The 13,778-nt window shown below is 34.0% G+C and overlaps 1 protein-coding gene across 1 annotated transcript in view; it reads right to left on the bottom strand.

Annotated features, from left to right (window-relative positions):
* The window catches only part of PPP1R9A (protein phosphatase 1 regulatory subunit 9A), a 322,192-nt gene that overhangs the window by 38,603 nt on the left and 269,811 nt on the right, over nucleotides 1–13,778 (bottom strand). Inside the window, exons 10-13 of the mRNA XM_081284725.1 lie at nucleotides 12,117–12,170; nucleotides 9,128–9,357; nucleotides 7,545–7,641; nucleotides 7,273–7,444 (exon numbers count right to left, since the gene is read on the bottom strand). Coding sequence (XP_081140851.1) covers nucleotides 7,273–7,444; nucleotides 7,545–7,641; nucleotides 9,128–9,357; nucleotides 12,117–12,170 — 553 coding nt within the window. The remainder of the gene's footprint in view (nucleotides 1–7,272; nucleotides 7,445–7,544; nucleotides 7,642–9,127; nucleotides 9,358–12,116; nucleotides 12,171–13,778) is intronic.

The following is a 13,778-nucleotide window of genomic DNA, read 5'->3' on the forward strand; positions in this document are numbered from 1 at the left end:
AAGAAAAACTCTGGAATATATCTGTTTTGTGAAGTTTCCTTGGAATTACCCATTGGGTTAAAATTATCTTTACTTCTACATCATAACCTGCCTTAGAGTTCTATTAAAAGCAAATAAAATTCAAACGTCAAAATATAAAGTAGTCCACTTTTCCTAAAATGAACAGAAAATGAGCTTTTTAATAAGTTAAAGATCATTCTGACAAAATCACTTCATCTTTCCTGCTAAAATAACTTTAGAGATCTTCTGATACTAATGTATACCACAGAACGACTGAAGGCTCTGGTGACCTCTATGAACTTATGGAGATGAGTGAGAAATGTGGGCCAAGGAGAGCCATTCTTTTACAACTGAATACATCCTTTTGAATGTCTCATGGATTTGGCAACCAAAATTTTAATGTTTTACACGTAGACAGATTGAAAACTTGCATGGTACTAGACAGGCAATTTAGGTGCTTTGACTTTTAAGTGAATGGACAGATTATGGTTTTATGATATACCCCCAAATAATCCAAAGCTATGAACTTCTCATTCACTTTGCTTTTCATTAAAATTTTCCATAGTGATTTACCAGAAATGTTCACTGTTTAATTAGTGAAAATTCAGTAACATTTCACTGTCAAAATTATCATTTAGGGATTAAAAAGATTTTTTTTACAGAAAAATGAAAATTATGAAAGTTTATCAAGAAATTATCTCTGTATGCATGATTTAAGCTTGAATCAACTCCAGAATTCCTCTCACCTCAATTTTGAACTAAACAATGTGACAGGTTAGAATAATTACTTCATTGCCCTGTATCTAATGCTCTTGTGTGTGACACTCCTGATAAAACAGTGTAAGCGTTCCCTCTTCTTTTAATGACTTTCTGTTTAATGAATTCCGGCTTGAATCATGACTTTAACCCTATTTTAAAAATCTGGGTCCAATGCTCAAAGTGAATGTTTAATGTATTCTCAAAATCAGTCAGTACATAAATCAGACATGGTGGTAAGGGTCTGGCCTGGCCTCAAATCCCCAGGTAGCTGAAAAGAGTCATAAACACTGAGGCTCAGGAGAAGGGAAAAAAAGAACAACAAAAATGATTTCTTAGGAGTCTGGTGACCCCAGGAACCTCCATATCAATATAGATTTCTGGCTGATGCTGGCTTTTCTTACTAAATCTTAAACTGATGATATTAAGCCTAATTTGTGTGTGTGTGCCCGCATACACATGTGCATCCATGTGCCTTTTCTCATTCTTCACCTTTCAATTATTTTACTTAAATCCTATTTTAAAATATTTTATTTAGGGGACTGGGTTGTAGCTCAGTGATAGAGCACTTGCCTAGCACATATTAGGCACTGGATTCCATTCCACTATGTAAAATTAAATAAATGAAAGAGAGGTATTGTGTCCATCTACAACTAAAAATATATTAAAATTTATTTAGACAAAAATGCACATACACACGTCATATGGAAAACAAAAAAGACACGTAACTTTCATTAAGTCTCAACAATAAAACTAGTGATTTTGAAACCCTTTCAATGCCCATTTCCATTTGAAGCCCCTGCTTTGTCTTCTACAAATTCTATAAACATGTTCCTAAGGAATATATTGATTAGTATTACTTCCTTGATATTTATATACATAGTAATAATTGTATAAAATAATCTACTGTATTTTTGTTTGTTCAACTTTATGTTGAAAGATGTGACTAGGACTAATGTTTAACTGCAGCTATTATGAATAATGTTGTGAACTTTTTTTTTTTGCCTTGCCAGTATTGAACCCAGGGCCCTTGGGCATGATAGGCAAGTATACAACTGAGCTACACTCCCAGTCCTAATGGTGAACATTTTCAAACATGTCTTTAGGTACTCATTGTCAAACATACACATCAAAGTGAAATTATTGGATTACAGAATTTGTACATCCATTTCACTGGAGAGTACCATATTGTTTGAACAAAAAGTTTGTATGAGTTTTCCTTCATTTCTCCACCCATTTCAGTTTTGCTAGTGAAGCTAAATGTTTACTTATATGTTCTGTCCATTTTTCTGTTGTTAGTTGTATCTTATGACTGGTGTGACCTCTTTAACATATTCCAGGTAACTAACTATATCTATCAATCTATACAGATACTATGTTCTACTATAAATATCTTCTGACAATTTTTGGCTTCTCTCTCCATGTATTTTATAGGGTCTTTTGTTGATTTGATTTTCTTACTATTACTATGGCTATAGTTATCAAAATTTCCTTATGCTTTGGAATTTTTATATTTTATTCAGGTAATCATATAAATATTATATGTTTCCTATCACAAGTTTTAAATCTTGCCTATAGTATTTGAGATTTTAATCTATTTGGAACTTACTTCATGATGATGTGAGGTGGGGTCATCAACTTTCATCCTGGCATCATTTCTCAGTCCACCCTTACCCCACAGGTCCACAGTGTAGTTCTGTATTATTCCCACATTGACACAAGTGTGTCAGTCCGCTTCTGCACTGTCCTGTTGTACTGGTTTACTTGTGGCTGAGTTTAAAAGTTGCTGAGAGTACGACACTTTTTACTTATTTCACTTGGGATTATTCAGGTTTTTAAGTCATTTGCTCTTTAACCCAGCAATCCCACTTACAGAAATCTAGCTACAAAATACAGCAGAGAGCAGTGTGTCTCAGGCACCTGTGCCACAGAATTTTTTCTTAAAAAAGAAAAAAAAAAGAGACTTAGCTTCTTTTTAATGTTTTATTGTGGCTGTTTTGTTTATACTATCCTATAAATTATGTAGAATCCCAAATGGCCACTTCCAATTTATCTCAGGTCATCAGGTGTAATCTTATTAAACCAAATTCCTGATGGACAAGGAGGTGGGTATGACTGTCAACTTTTATAATTAGCATTGATCTTAAGTTTTTTATAATTTCCCTGTGAAAACAGGGAAACCTCTGTCTGAAAGTTAAGAAAGCTAGAGTTTTGGGCTGAGGTTGTGGTACAGTGGTAGAGCACAATCTTTTTTTTTTTTTCTTTTCTACTTTGTTTTGAGAAGAGAATAACTATTTAGGAAATGGTTGAGAATCTCTTAAACTGGCGTTATAAGTGGGCAACTTATAGAAGGCACCATGACAGGACTTGTTCTGGTTAGGTCTGTGCCACATTTCATTACTTCATGGGGTTTATAGAAAAGTTAAGATAAATAAAGAATTTAAAGTTGTCTTTTGGCTTCTAGAGCTATGTACAGATCACTACAGAGGGACAGTTAAAATGCTCAAGGCAGCCTTTGTTTATCAGTGCTGCTGTGATGGCAACGTTAAGATCTTTCTATGTGCTAGGTTCTGCATAAAGTATTTAACTAACTTGGTCACACTTAATCCTCACACCAGCTCTATACATTTTAGTTTTATAATTATTTCACTTTTCCCAAACCACAGATATTAAATAACATTCTACAGTCACACAATTAATAGGTGGAAGAGATGGTATTTAAATACAGTAAGTAATTAAAGGAACCATAAAATACTTAATGTAACCTTCCAGGTTCACACTTTTAGGAAAGTAACATGAATTATCATCCAACTTGTGATTTGTTTGGCTGAGTAGGTGACTATGAGAAAGAAGAACAATACTCAAGCTTCACAGAAGTCTTTGAATTACCTATAGGTGACTCAGCTCTTGTTATACCTCTAACTGTTAATGGAATACAACAGTTACAAAATTATGCGTCAACCTTTCCTCAGACATTGGACTCCCGCTTTCACTCAAGGACACTCTATGCTACTTCAAATGGCCATAACTTTAACACGAGGTCTATGAAACAAGAAAAGAAAATCATTATTATTCAGTTTTTCCCTTTTTGAACACTCTCTCATCTTAAGATACCTATATTGTTCCATAGGTTCTATTTATTTGTCTCCTATCAAACACTCCTCTTCCTCATGCTTAATCCCAGCCACTTCACAAATTATATACCTGTTGTAAACATGGTTAAAGTCTAGTACTTCCTTTCTACCTAGAAGTCACCCTTTCCCTCACAAATCAGAGTGCTACCTGAAGAATGCCAGGAAACAGATATTTAATGTTCAAAATAACTTTTTAAATGATATCCTACTTACTCTTTACCTCTCAAAGTGGGGTAATATTAATCTGCCTCCATATGTAATTTCCACTCTTAGTAGTAGTCTTTCTTTCAATCTCTATTGAATCTGCATAATCTTTCTCTAACAAAACAGTCTATATAATATTTGAAGCTGAAATGTGTATCATAAGGCTCCTGAAATATCTAAAAGTGCAGGAAAAACATGTTATAGTTTAGCAATTTTTCTATAAAATTGTATCAAACTAAACTTACAACCCTTTTATCTACCAAGATTTCTCAAGACTTACTCTCTGCTTCTATTCTAAGCCTGACCTTAGCAGCTGGGCAGCCATACATGTTGAGTCATTTTAGGGCCCTTGGATACAAGACAGAGAACTCTGACATACAACAGTAGTATTCAAGCATTAAGCAAGAACAAACTGGAAAAATGGCAAAAGGGCAAAATGATCCTTTCTCATATACTTGTACACATGGGAACTAAATTTGACTAGCATGTTGGTGTAAACTAGAAGAGATCTGGGGTCTAGAGTACCTCCATATGAAAAAAAACTTGTTATGTTTATTTCATGTAATTACAATAAGAAAAAAGTATTAGGATATAGTAAGCAATGCACCGTATACATTATCTTTATCAAAATTTCAATGACATATTTAAGTTGGCTTAGTTTATAGAGAAACATACAAAATGGTGTTCAAGTATAATTTTAACCGTGATAAAGTTTTGCATGGTTTGAAAAACAATTTTGTTCTTCGAAATGCACAATGAGTCAACATTGAGAGTCATGTAACCATTCAGTCTCAGTCAGGAAGCTCTGTTCTAGAAGAGCACAAGTCCCTGTGAAGAAATGGGTACTTATGGGCTCTTCCTTTCCTCCTCTTTCCTGTCTGCCTCCTTGACTCCTCTTGCCTTTCCCGCTCTTTCACTATTTCATCTGATACAATTTTTCATTGACCTGTAATTGCTTTGCTTCATGAGCGGCCTCAAGGCCCCCAAACATGCTAAGCTGCTCATTTAACACTCCAGTGCTCAGAAAGCGTATCAGAACTGGATGGTCACAAGAGGTCGGGAGGACGATGTGGCACCTAAAGGGTACAACCAGGGAGCTGGCTGCAAGCCTTGTACTATGCCCTAGCTAAAAGGTGGCAGGGGGATCTTTAAAGGCTGAATGGCCCGTGCTTACCCGCCTTTCTAAACTCTAGTACTTTAGCGTTCCCTAGCAACAGAAGCAAAGGATCAATTTAGAAAAGTGCTTTCCAGAGCATTCTATGTAGCTACTGACCAAGCCATTTTAGTTTATGTGATCAAGCAATTGAAATTCAAGGAGATTTATCACTGCCTGTCCTCGGCAGCAGAACTGGAAGAGCAGTGCTTGATAATGTATGCTGCTAATGTCTGAGATGACTGAGTCTACCTCTATGGCACAAGCACGGATTGGCTTCAGTAAGAATTAGTAGTCTCTGCATCTCACTGTGAACCGACAGTGTTGCTAGGGAAACTGATAATTATGTGGCAAAATGGAGGGTGTAGAAAAGAAAAAAGGTTCAGAAGAAATGTAAGGTTTTGATCCAAATCAGCATGTTAATAGTATAGTTTGTTGATCTTTTGTAGTCATATAATTTAATAAATACCATTAATTATATGTTTGACAAGATACAGATTTCTAAACTGAAAGAAGTGAATAGTAATGAAAAGCTACTGGTTACTGATCATATTTTTTTGTATATACCACAGCAGGAACATGTATTTATAATAAAATAAAATTAATTTTAAGCATTCAAAAAGATGAATAAAAACCCCATTGGTTTGATTTCTGATGGTTTTCTTTAGATATCAATCATATGGTGTTTCAGGTATAAAAATCATAATACCATAAACTCTAATAAAATTACTTTTCTGGGCTCATAGACTAAGTCAGGTGGCCTCAAAATACCCTAGAATAAAGTGGTACAGAAAGAATTGTCAGTATTTTTGCATGATACATAGTAAAATAAACCCAGAGAAGTCAAGTGATCTTCCTGCAGTCACACAGTTTCCAGGTTGGTTGTAATGCTGGAGCTAAATCCCCCTCTTTCAGCTGCCTGGGAGATGTCATTTATTAATTATATCTGATTTAGAGAAAACCCATCAGAAAGACATAAACCTAATGAATGAATACATCTCTTCAGATATCACTTTAATTTTGAATGAAAATTTTCAACCCTTTTCATTTTTAATGTGTAAGGTTAGTTTTAAGTTAATGACAGGATATAAACACTTATTTACAAGAAAAATCTCACTGGAGACATTCTAATATGTGAGAATGATCATCAAAAACTCAACAGCTCATTATTAGCATGGTTTTACTACATGTCAAATTGCTGTCTATGAGTTGTTGGTCCAATCATAAAAATCTGCTGCACAATATTCTTCTATTTTTATTCTCTAAGGACTTCTTTCTCTCTCTCTCTCTCTCTGTGTGTGTGTGTGTGTGTGTGTGTGTGTGTGTGTATGTTTAAAGAAGATGAAATCAAATGTTTTCTGTTCTCCTGTTTATACAAATCTCACACATTTTCTAATTTATGAATGCATTATAGATATGAAACCTTCATTTGTATTCATATACTCACAATCTATATATGATGTGTGGGGGTCAGAACATAAGTGATTTATTCATGGTCCTATCCAATCCAGTGTTTTGGTCTTATTTGGTCTTTGACAGGAAAGATGAGAGGCACACATGGGACACTAAGGTAAAAGCACAAAACTGAACAGAACATCTTAATCATCTTAACTAAATGAATTCCAAGAGTCAGAAGCAGATAGTTGGCCTTCTGATATTATGAAAATGATCTTTATTCTAAGGACTGAAAAATTCTAAGTCTTATTCATTAGTACAAAGTAGTGTGGTTTATTCTTGATGAGATGGACTATCATTTTTAAGGCAGATTATTAAGTTAGTCAACATTATGGTTTAAAAATAATACTCAGTTCATTTTTAGTTGTGATTTTGTTAATTGTTTATATTAAGGCATTCATTTTTTATAAGATTAGAGGTAAAATGATGGAGTCCTACTCTAACAAGACTTTTCTGCTTTCTAAAAGTAGGAAGGGATTTACAACTCTGGATTCTCTGAATAAGAAAAAGAAGAATGTGAGTCCAAATTGTGTATTTTAAAAGTGATTTTCAAGGCTAGGCTACACGAACCTTGACTTAAGCCATCCTGACAAGATGTTTGTTTGACATCCAAGTTCTCCATGGTGTCTCCTTTGGAGACTTCACTAAGAGATGTTCTTCTTTCAAAGATGTTGTTGTTATTGTTAACTTGAGTCCCATTTTGTTTCAGTAGTCTGAACACTTCAGCTTCCAAATCTCTAATCTAGAAAAACAAAAATATCCATCTGTAAAACTACCAGCACTCCTCTCCAAGTGCCAGGTAAAACTATCACATGTTTCGAAGCTTTGAGAATACAACTCACCCGCACTTGTAGGCCTTGAACTTCCACAAGATGAGCTTTTTCTAAATCTTCTATTTTCTTTCTTTCTACTTCTTGTCTTTTGATGAAATCAAGCTCTCTTAAGAAGAAAATAATACATATGATTGTATCAGACACTTAATAGGTGAGATAATGTGAGTTCTTACCGAACAATAAATCTCACAATGGGATAAACAAAGAGCTATTTAAATAAACAAAAATCAACTGTAGTTAGAGGAAATGTTTATAGTAATTTAAAAAATAAAACATCATTAATGTGCCACAAAATAAAGAATAGCATTTTGATTCTGTTTATTATGATTTTCATCCATAGCTCCTGATTCTAGAGTACTCATATATTGGGTAACTTTGTGGAGAATTTAATTGTGTGTCAGGTAGAAATGACTCCCTATTTTTAATGTCATGTACATGAGTAAACTGATGAGAATGGATGGTAAGAGTTTCAAAGGTGATTATTTTAAGATTTCTTTCTGTGAATTATCATGGAGAAGGGAATGAGTGTGTGAGAGTACTTTTCACACACCTAATATAATATGGTAAGAAAGAGAAATATTTCTATTTTGAGAGGCTAGAATGGGATATGCAAATTTGGCAAACTTTATTATAAAATCATTACAAAGAAAATTAGGTATGATATTTTGGCAAAAAGGTTAAAATAGTGATGTCTTGAATTCACATTAACAAAGAGCAATTACCCTTCTTTTGCCACAAGTTTTTATAGCAATCTCTTTTCAATATTCAAAATATTATTTCCATGATAAGAGGTAGAGACATGCTGAATTTTACACATATACTTACTTAACTTCTAAGGCTTGACATGAAGATCAGAAAAGGTACTGGTACTACTTCTTTTTAGTTTTAGCTAATAGGAAGTAACTGATGAAAAAATATAATAAAAAATTCCCTAGTCTTTCCTTCGGATATTACAACAAAATTCAAGAGATGGAAGCAAAGCAGCAGAAAGAGCTGCTGGAATTCAAAAGTGGAGTGTAGTGATGGTCTCTCTCACTGTAGTGAACTGGGGGCCCAGTGATTCTTTCAACAGTTGAGAAATGCAGAGTGGCAGGGTGTGGGGGGGTCAGTTCAGTCAATATTTACGCTGCCTGTCATGGGGAAATTCTACAGTCATTGATTCAGACAGAAGCAGCATGATCCAAGCCCCAAATGCTCCTTAGCAAGTACATCACCAGTCACTCTGCAAGACTTTAGCCGGGTTTCTTGTTTTTAAATCAGAGATATAGAGATGTTTCCAAAAGAAAAAAGAAGTTCAAATGCTTTAATAGTTACTATCAATGATTAACCATAAAAAAAAAGAAAAAAGAAAAAGGAAAACCAGGAGGCAAATGATTGTGAAGAAATGGCAAAATATGCAAAATACATTCTAACATGAAAAACTGATGCAAGTGGTTTCCAGAATATAATAACTTCTTTGGTGGTCACTATACTACCAAAAGGGAAAAGCTTGAGGTCATCTTTTCTATTCCACTAGATATTACAAAAGAGTTGGATATAAGCCTCTGTTTTGGACACAGATAACTACTCTTTAGTCATGAAAAGCTGCTTACTTTTGTTGAAAATCCTTGATCAATTTCTTTGCCTTGTTGTACTTCTTTTCCAAGGCCTGATACTGGCTTTGGGTCTCTTTAAGATGTTCATTCACTGTGTGGCATAATGTCTGAGCCTCAATCCAATAGCTCTCTAACTTCAGCATTCTTTCTTTATTTTCTTCTATGTTCTGTTGGAGTTGGGTTTTTTCTAGTTCCCACCTCACTTTCTCATTTTCTGCTGCCTGCAACTGGAGAAAGCAAATATCAAGGCAAGAATAATTTGGATATGTCTGCAGCAAAAGTCTCTCATATTTTTACAGCATGTTTTAGATTAAATTCCATTATTACATATACTCAATCATCAAAACACCTTGAGATGAGAAAAGCAAGTATTATTTCCATAATTCCACAAAGGATAAAATGGAAGCCTCAAAAGATAAATTATTTGTCCAAAGTGATACATCTGATAAAAACACGGATTTGATTCCAAATCCCATGAATTTTCCTTCATATCCTGTGGTTTAAAATTCTATAAGCAGGAAATGACATTTTAGAGTTTGAATGATTATCTAACAAATGTCAAAGTGTTTTCTTTGGGGGTATTTTTTTAAAATATAAAATGATATGCAAAAATTAACTAAAAAGGGAATGAGGCAAGGCAGGGAGAGAACAGCAAAATCACAGGATGGCCCAATGGTTAAGAGGGGGACTCTGGGATTATTCACCTTAGATTTGAATCTCATTTTTGCCATTATTGGCTCTTAAACTTTTGGCAAGTAATTAGATTTTCCCAAGAGTCGATGTTATCGTCTCTATGACAGAATGGTGATATAACACACTGGCATGCTTGGAATAGTTCCTTGGGGACAATAATCATCTGATAAATGTTAGATATTATTACTTTTCTTTTAACCCCTTTGATGATATTATTATGTTCTTTATTTCAATGGCATGAACACAGTCTGTAGCTTATTATATTACAGTCAGTGTTATGAATTTCCAGATCTTTGTAAATCTCAATTCACATAAACGTACAAAGGTGGGTAAATGAAAATGTAAATGCTGGTTTGATTAATTTTAATCCCTCCAGTGGAACAGAAAGGCAGCTTTCTGTAGCCTCTGCTTCTAGGTACTCTTAGGAATTGACAATGTATCTCTCTAACACCTTCATTTCTACAGAAATTTAAGACTGATCACTTAGGTAAGGGCTTAAAAGTCACTTATTCACAATCACTGCAAAGCTTTCTGTCTAGTGCTTTATCTACTTCCTATACCTTCTTTAAAGTTCAGAAAGATCCTGGAATCATTATAAATTATAAATTCTCAAAATCAAGATATTCTAAAATCACTTACCATTTAGCAAATGGAAATATATATGTTCACACATGTGTGTGCATGTATGTGTGCATGTGTTTGCGTGTTTTGTGTAATATTTTTTTTTATGGTACCAGTGATTGAATCCAAGGGTGCTTAACCACCGAGCCACATTCCTAGCCCTTTCCATTTTTATTTTGAGACAGGTCTCATTCAGTTGCTTAGAGCCTCACTAAATTGCTGAGGCTGATCTCAAACCTGTGATTCTCCTGCTTCAGTCTCTGAGTCACTGGGATTACAGGCATGTGCCACCACAATTGGCTACAAATTTTTAACTAAACATACTTATAAAACAAATTACAAAGTTAAAAAGTAGCCCAAAACACTTCAGAATTAGGAATTATATTATTAACATGAATAACCATGATAGTAAATGAATCTGTGAATATAATAAGCCAATGTAATAATAAGAAAAATATAAATACTAATTTATAGTATTTTCTAAGTTAAATGTTTATAGTCTAACACATAAGCTCCACTGAAGCATTTATAATCACAGGGGAATCTTTTTCCCTAATTGTAACCAGTTTTTAAAAATCCACTTTTTTTTCCCTATGTCAAGAAACAATTGCAATTTAAAACAGGACTAGTTTTTTTTCTTTACAATATCTTTTATTAAGAAACATTTTGTATCAAGTTGTTTATTTATCAACCACTACTAATGTAAAAATTACTATTCACAGTGCTGGGCTGACACCATGAATGATGTATAGACGTGTTTTGACTAAAGAGCTCCAGAGCGAGAATACCATTTAACCAAAATAGCCTTGCTAATTCATCTCCATTTAAAACACATGGAAAAACCAAAACAAGTGTTCAGTGTGAATGAGAAAACGGATCATTAGTAGTGGGGGAGTAATTATGTCTTAATTTTTAAAAGATCATAGAACAATAAGAAATATTGTTTTAAAGTAATTCAAAAGGTATTTTAAATATGAAATTACATATTTAAGACTAATCACAATGGCTAGAATCGTAGCTCATACAAACAAGTACCTTACAATTTACCAATTAAAAATGCCCTTTTGAATCCTTCGTTATTTCATGTATAGAGACTAAAAATACCTATTTCCTTTTATTAAGACTTTTCCTCCCTTACAAATTTTTTAAAATGTGAATTAAACTTGCCTAAAAATTTCCAGTAGCACCTAGCACCTAAAATCAATTACTTGCATTAAGTTGATAATATCTCATTCTTAAAAATTGTTTTTATCAAAAATAATGTGCTGTATTAAAACAATACATTGTTTCTGTTGAATAAACTAAAAATAAATAAATGATAAAATCTATAATAAGGTAAGTGAAAAAATTAGTGGGTAAAATTTATTAAACATACTTTAGACACTTGAACCATTAAAATTATTACTTTTTGAGGAACTCTCTGAGGAAATTGACTACATGTGTGTAAACACATAAATATATACATTTAAAATACCATGCTATTTTCCCTGAGGAGTACATGAATGCTTGTTCTCACCAACGTGTTTGTCTATGATCTAATGGTGGAAATGAATATCTCACATTTGTATTCTTTCAAATGCACAGGAACAAACCCTTCAGTTCTAGGGTTGAATTTATTTATAGTATGTGAAGTTTAAAGAGTACAATTCAAACACCATGTACTGGTGCTTACCTTGGTCTTCAATTTTTGAATCTCTGCTTCTGTAACTGCATGTTTGATTTGCAACTGAAAATTGAAAAGAAAATATCTGAACTAAGAGAGTGTATCTGTATTTTTAAAGTCTCACCAGCTACAAGAATACCTTATCACATAGTAAAAAGCCTAGAAAAGTGCTGCAATGCAGAAGATTGTAAATTAAAATGTCTAGTGTGTAAAATGACTCACTAGGTGCAAACTAATTAAACATGGGGTTTATGGTTCACATTCCCTAACATCAGATTAGGTTACCCGTTTATTGCTCAGGGACCAAAGAGAAGAAAACACATCTTTTTTTTTTTTTTTTTTTTTTCTCTCTTTGCAGATCTTCCTTTATGATTTGACTGTCAAAGCAATGTTTCCTTGCTTAGTCGGGCCAACGGAAAGGTTTAAGCCTGTGAGTCTACGGAGATGGAGCAATGTGAAGATTTAATTCCATATTTGGAAGAAAGATGGCACTATGGTTCTGTGAGTCCCTCGAACATTCTGATGAAGCAGCTCAGCTGCAAAGGGAAAAAGGATGCAGCTTCATAGAGAAACCCAGGGTTTTTTTCCTTTTTTTTTTTTTTTAATTTCAGAAGTGGTACTTATTCAGATTTCTGTTCTCCAGAAGACCCCCTCATATTGAAGATTCAGACCTCAAAAAGCTTCTACTACAGCTTGCTAGCATAAGAGTCACCATTTATGTCTGTTTTGCTTCTCCCCTCCCCCACTCTTTTCTTTGTAAAGGAGGAAGAATCAATGAATCATTCATTTCTTTAACGCATAAACGAACACCCCCAAATTCAATGAAAACAACTTATGGGCTCAGAATTTCTTCTCTGAAATTCATGGAGCTCGATGTTTTAGGAATTCAGCAATTTTTTAATTTCAGAAAGGTAATGTGATGCATCTTCCATAAACTCCATATTACCCAATACAGGATCTGCAACCAAACACATGAATATTTCTGCCACCAAGAATATGAATACTCCGACTCAATGAAGTATATAAAGATCATAAATAGTATCCTGTCAGGTTTGTACTACCAAATTAGTTTGCCACAAACTTATAAGAAAACCTGTTTTCAGAGAAGTAACATAGCTTCTTCAAGTTTCCACTACAAGTAGGAGGAGAAGAGGAAACAGTTCCAGGTCTGACTCTCCCTATCTCTGCTTCTTACCTTCACTATGTGTCTAATGGAATCAATTGCTTTGGGATTTCTCTCTCATTTAGTCTTTACAAAAACCCTGAGGCATATGTCATCACTGTCACCCTCAGATGAGAAATTATTAATCTGACTGGAAACCATAGGGTTACTTTGAGTAATCTCTGAGTATTCTGACAGAATGTAAAATGGTGCTCAATTAGTTGCTGTTGTTATGAGCAGAACTTAGGTCATCTTTCTGATTCAGCCAGCACTTAGTGAATAAGCGTATGTGTTGGTCTGATAATACATGAACATGGTATAAAATCCCCTTTGAAATATATATTTAGGGAGATTAATAAATTATCCTTCCTAAAAGAAGTTCTAGGGATGATGCTGACAGAAAGGGCACTGGGAATCTGCCTCTGGAAGGCTTGATTAATCTTTTTTCCCATATAACCAGGTCAGATGGTCTCTGGCTCTGGTGTCTTTGTCATGTCTCAAATCCAACA

This window comes from Spermophilus citellus (assembly GCF_964194105.1).
Source record: "Spermophilus citellus genome assembly, chromosome: 3".
In the NCBI taxonomy this organism is placed as follows: domain Eukaryota; kingdom Metazoa; phylum Chordata; class Mammalia; order Rodentia; family Sciuridae; genus Spermophilus; species Spermophilus citellus.